Genomic DNA, 6,000 nt, shown 5'->3' with positions numbered 1-6,000 from the left:
GCAGGGTTGGAGTCCAGCCAGCCTCCTTCTAGATTGAAACCGACTAGCTTTCTGGGCTTCTGGTAGGTGTGATTTCCTCTGTCCATGGTGCTACCCAGAAGGAAGGAAAGACTTGTAACCTCGGTGTTTGGGAAAAACTCCCTACAGCAGACCTTCACCCGCACAGCCCATGTTCCCGCTCAGCACGCCACCCCACCCGCCTGGCCCCCTTAGAGCTCCCACTGTTCCAGTCTCAGAGAAGTGAAGCTGGTGAGTGATAGGTGGCCTGGGCCTCAGGACAACGATGGCTGTGAGGAAAGAGGTCAACCCAGTGCCTCTCCGCTGTTCCAGGCACCGGCTCATTGAGGGTCCAAAGCAGTTCAGAACGCCCTCTTGCTCTGTTGTTTTGCCCCATCTAACATAGATAAAGAGCTAGGCTAACATTTCCTTTATTTGTCCCTCTTTTGGACCCTCCTCAGAGCCAGGTTGCTCAACCTAACCCCAATCCTCCCACCATCAAGCCTGCACTGTGGTATAAGGTAGGAAATCATGAACTGGCTTCCAATGACCTCCCAATATTGGAGTGACCTCCGAACACACAGCCTGTCCACAGTACTAGGAAGAGTGTATTTTCCGCTCTCCAAGGAAGCATGGGAAGGGGAAGACCGACTTCCTCACTGCAGAACATTATGCTAACTTGTATTGCTTGAGAAATTGTCACCCAACACTCTTCCTCTGTACTTCAAGGGTCTGCTTCAGTCATCTCTGTTTACTGTGCATCTTCACTCGGAAGCGCATAAACATAAACAGAATCTTAGTTTTTATTCTGGAGAAGTGGTGTGTTTGTTCAGCTGAAATACATCTCCCCAGGAGACAGAGAACCACTCATGAACAAGTAAGTCACATCTGCATGTATATAGGTGAGTAGAGGTGAATTCCCACCCTGTGGTCAAAGGCAAAACCAGCGAGTCCAACACAGATGCAGCCACTGTTCCTGAGACAGGTCTGGACTTGTCGAGTGGGGCCAGATTTCATGTTTATTTAAAAAAAAAAAAAAGTCCTACTACTGCTGAACATACATGCATACATGCACTGCCCTGTAGCTTGGATGGTGTGTGGTTCAGAGGGAAATCTTTAAAGGTCCCATATTAAATTCTGAATTCCTCATTCCCTGCACACTCTATCATAGTTCTTTTAGGATGATCTCCACAGTGTAGACCTCTTTGGTAGGCAAATGTGGTTGGAAGACCTGATGGGCATTAGGAAAAAAAACGTAGGAGAGCTTCACAAAATGAAGGGCACACTCGTATGTGAAATGTGGCTAGGCTCGCTCCTTGATCACACTTTTCAGAATACTGTGGGTGATCAGCAGAACCATTCTTCAAAGAGCTGAGTGACAAATAACGGAAAACATTGTAATTGCCTGTTATTAAATTTAATACCCCAAACAGATGGTGTCCCCCCCCTCCCCGCTCATGCACTCAATAGATGGCTCACCTGACTGGAAACTTATTTTAGAGTCCGTTCTCCAGACTCCGTTGCTTAACTTGTGCTATGCCCGTGTGTACATTGCTTTTTCCTACTTAGTCCTTAATAATAATGATAATACCAGTTTCTCCCACTTTGAGGAATGGCTATCACCTAAAACTCCAAATTATAGACAAGTGAAGAATATATTAAATAAATAAAAGTGGTATCCCTTTATCTGCTGGTGAAAGGGGCAGGGTCTTTTGAGGGCTTAGTTATGCCCCTCTGACTGGCTGCTAGGGCTTGCTCTGGCTCTTTCTAGTACATTTCTCTCAGAATGGGCAGAGTCTAATACAGGTTCAGCTGTGAAAAATCCCCGACTCTTATGAGAGGGGAGATCTTCCCTAACCATAGAAATACAGGCGCTTTTTAGAAATCACTAAAAACCACCATTTAAAATCCATTTTAGATCCTCTTTGGAAGGAACTATGTGATAGGAAAATAAGACCACAATATTTTGACTTTGAAAATATTTTATTTGAATAGTAAATATTTATACAGTTGAAACAGTTCTATTGAAGCTTTCTATAAATAGCTAACAATTAAGAAAATAATGTATGTAGAAAAGAGATTGCATTTAAAAGTAAGAGCTGTCGTTGTACAAGGGCCTTGGAGCCCCTCAAGCAGAATAAAATGGTACGTTGTCTGTAATTCCCTCAGATAGATAGAAAAGTTAAAACTCTCAGCAGACCCCTTTACTAAAAAGGTTCTTTCCTAAAATGCACAGTGAAATGTCAAAAGTGGCAGGGGGAAAGCTCACAAAACAAATTAAAAAAGAATCAGCAATCAAATAATATCGTAATCTTCATAATTAATATAAATAAATAAAGAATAAATAACAATTACGCATAAATCAACATATACATGTAAAGGGAACTCATATAGTCCTACCTCAACAAAGATGATCAAACCAGAACCTCTTCCGTGAAATATTGAGGCAGTTACTACAGCATCTCGTGAAAACTCCTCTCCCCCCCCCAAAAAAAAACAATCCCGAACAGACAACAGGTCAAGGCATTTGTGGCTATACTAAAGAAAACTCTTTTGTAAGCAATTTGATTTGTTCACATACAAAAAGGTAAAGCCAGACTCCAGCAGTTCACAAGCCATAATAAAGCTAATCGTGTGGGAAGTTCAATTTACAGCCTGTGAAATATAAAGGCATTTATTCCTCAAGATTCACCCAAAACAACCCGTACAATGCTACAGACATTGAGAGCAGAGATTGGTAGGCAGAGCAAACCGCATTTTCTAGACCATGAACACAGCGAATACTAGCAAGAAAAACAGCTTCGCCCCTCAAGGGGAGGCTTCCAACCACGAGACAAACGCATACAGCTTTTTTTTTTTTCCTCCCCTGTACAGAAAGCGACGGACTCCTGTTGCTCCATGGGTGGGGGTACACAACGCAAAGGGGGTAGGGTCCAAAAGGAGTCACAGCGAGAGGACCAGGGTTACCATCACGCCACACCGAGAGAAGCGAAGACGACACTTTTACCCCGGGATGGGGGTGGGGGCACCCCAGCGCAGACATGGGAGCGCGCTCTCTTTGTGGGTCTCCAAGTGAAGGCACAGTTCTGGGGGCCGGGACCGAGAGCGCACTCTAGCAGGCTGGACGCACGGGCACCTGAAGGAGGATCACCTGTCTATTCTCAGACGGGTGGCACTTGTTGATGTGCCGCGTAAGACCCGGGGAACTGTAGAAGGTAGCCGGGCAGTACTTGCAGGGGAACACCTGGGCAGCGTGCAGCAGGCGCAGGTGGCGCTCCTGGGCGCCCTTGCTGGGGAAGGTCTCCCCGCACACTGGGCACAGGTGGCACTCGGCGGCCGCACTCAGGCCCAGTACGCCGGCCGCCTCGCCGTCGCCCGCGGCCTCCTGGGGCGTCTTTTCGTCGGGCCCCGCGTAGAAAGCCAGTATGTCCTCGGCGGGAGGCGGCGGCGGCGGCGGCGGCGCGCCTTTGGCCTGCAGCGCCTGGTGATGTGCCAGCAGGTGCTTGCGCAGATAGGCCTGGCGACGGAACTTCTTGGCGCAGTGGTGGCACTCGTAGAGCCCGTCCTCGGAGCCTGACTCGGAAACGCCGCCGGGGCTCGGCGTGTCCCGATCGCTGCCGCCGCCCGCAGCCTCGCGCGCCTCGGCCCTGGTAGCGGCTTCCGGCTCCGGCGCACGGGTTGTGGCAGGCGCGGGCCGTGGTTTGTGCCAGCGACGGTGCGAGGCCAGGTTGGCCGGGCAGCTGAAGACCTTGGCGCATTCGGGGCAGCGGTACTCCACGCGCACGATGCGCGAGCACTTGTGCTGCGCCAGCGCGAACGGGTCGGCGTACTCCTCCTTGCACAGCTGGCAGATGAACTCGCCCAGCGGCCGGGTCGCGCCCCCCGCACGGCCCCGCGGAGCCTCCACCGGGCCCTCCTTGATCTTGAGCCCCAGCACCGGCGACGTGGTCACCTCATCCTCGAAGTGTAACTTGCGGATGGCCTTGGGCTTTTTGGCGCTCGGGGCCTTGACTGCCTTGGCGGGTGGCTCTGCAGCGAGAGTGGCGGGGGCGCGGGCCGCTTGCCCGGGGGCCGCAGGGCAGCGGCGGGGGACAGTGGGGGACCAGGCCCGGGACCCCGTGCCGCCTCGGCGCCGGCGGAGAACGCGGTGCCCATCTTGAGCTCGGCAGGCGCGAAGAGGAGCGCGTCTCCGCCGCAGGTGCCGCCGCCGCCAGCGCCGTTCGCGCCGCCGCCTCCCCCTGCGAGCAGCGCGGCGGGCGTAGGGAAGGACTCGGCTGACACCGGCGAGCCGAGGTTGAAGCTGCGCTCGAAGTACTTGTGCTTCTCATGCTCGCGGCTCACCGGCCGCGTGGGGCTGTAGAGAGGTGCGGGTGAGCAGCCTCTGGGTTGCCGAAGTGCGCGGCCCGCGGGCCCGGAGGGGGTGGCGGCGGGCCTGACGCGCAGGCGAGCGCGGCGGCGAGCGCTGCATGGGCGCGCTCCGCGAGCGCCGGCGGCGGAGGTGGCGGCAGTGGCCCGGGGCTTGGCACCGGGGGCTCGGCGCGGGCGCCCCCGCAGCCGGGTGACAGCAGCAGCGCGCGGTCACCGTCCTCGCCGCCCCGAACCCGGTAGGACACGGGCGTGGACTTCTTGCTGCGCTTCACCAGGAACCCACGGGGCATGTTGGCGCCGTGCAAGGGCAACGCACTGGTTGAGTCCCACCTCCGTGCTCGGCCCTGATGGCCCCTCAGTGCCCCCAGCCCATCGCCTGCACTAGGCGGCTTCGAGACTCGCGTTGCGCCGGCAGCGGCTGGCCCGGCTCTGCGCCCCGCACGCGCGTCCCTGTCCCCGGGCCCGGGCGCCGCTCCCTTTTAACGGGGGGAGGGGGCCATTGTTCTCGCCTCCCGCTTCCCCCGGAGCCAATCAGAGCGTCCGCAGCTCCTCCGCCCGGGAGGGTGGGAGGGCGACAGAGCGGCAAAAAGGGGGCCGGGACTCAAGGGTCGCCCGGTAGGTGCGGCAGATGTACCTGAGGGCGCGGGGCCCCAGCGCGCGCCCCTCGGCCGCCCCGCCCCGCCGCGCCCGGCGCCGCCGCCCCGCCTGGCCCAGGCACACGCCCGGCCCCGCCTCCCTTCACGGTCTGCTGCTCCTCTATGGGGAGGCGCACGTGCCTGGGCTTTGTGTATCTCCTCCGGGGGGCGCGGAGCCGCCAAATGGGCCCGTCCATCAGCACGACAATGTGCGCCCCCCTCCCGCGCGGGGATTACCCGCGGGTCGCGAGCTAAATAGCAACAAAGGAGAAGAATGGCCCCAAATATGTCAGGAGGGTTCAATCCGCGAGCCGGAGCCCAGGGGGAAATTGGGCGCGCTGATGCGGTGGGGGCAGGGGCGACCAGAGGGCTGCGGCTGCGCTGCGGCGGGAGAAGGGCGCGGGAGCCCCGCATGCTGTTCCTGCAGTCATCAGGAAGGAGAAAGCGCTGCGAAGTCCGGACAGCCAGTGGCTGGCCAGAGCCCTGGCCGTGGGACCCTGGGGTTCCGAGTGTAAACAAGTCCGGCCTGCGGGCTTCGGCTGAGCTCTGTGTGTGCTTGCAGGCTCGGCCTACCAGTGAGCCTCGAAAAGCCTTTCTCGAGTTGGAGAAAACTGTTGGCACGTTTTCGATCGTCCGCGGGTGCGGGGCTGCAGTCCTGCCTGCCTGGCTGACTTCTAAAAGGAACTTGAATGTCTGAACTTACTTTCCTTTCCCTAAGATTCCTGAGGCCCTGGGATTGGCGTCCTTGCCAAGGTCAGACCCAGGCTTCAGGAGCCTCCTCTCTGCCCAGGGCGTAGGCAACGCCTGTGGAGTTGACCCAAGCGGGCCACGCGCGGTGAAGTTGGTTTCCACCCTCTGCGCAGCCTCATGCATTTTCATTCTGAGCGGGCATTTTGTCTGCGGGTTGACATCAGATGCTAAATCAAGGGCTCCAATCAAGGCGCTGCGGAATAAAGCAACCGCCTGTCTGGGCGCCCCCGACCCCCCCGGAGCCGTGGCC

The 6,000-nt window shown here is 56.7% G+C and overlaps 1 protein-coding gene across 1 annotated transcript; it reads right to left on the bottom strand.

Annotated features, from left to right (window-relative positions):
• Positions 1-1,969: 1,969 nt before the first annotated feature.
• Insm1 (INSM transcriptional repressor 1) lies at positions 1,970-4,927 on the bottom strand. The gene is given in 3 exon segments (XM_028881857.2): positions 1,970-4,041; positions 4,044-4,364; positions 4,367-4,927. Coding segments are annotated over 3 exon segments (1,542 nt in total). The 5' UTR covers positions 4,656-4,927; the 3' UTR covers positions 1,970-3,109.
• Positions 4,928-6,000: the final 1,073 nt, after the last annotated feature.

The sequence above is a fragment of the Peromyscus leucopus genome, chromosome 4, assembly GCF_004664715.2.
Source record: "Peromyscus leucopus breed LL Stock chromosome 4, UCI_PerLeu_2.1, whole genome shotgun sequence".
Taxonomy (NCBI): Eukaryota; Metazoa; Chordata; class Mammalia; order Rodentia; family Cricetidae; genus Peromyscus; species Peromyscus leucopus.
This window is presented reverse-complemented; position numbering and strand designations above follow the sequence as displayed.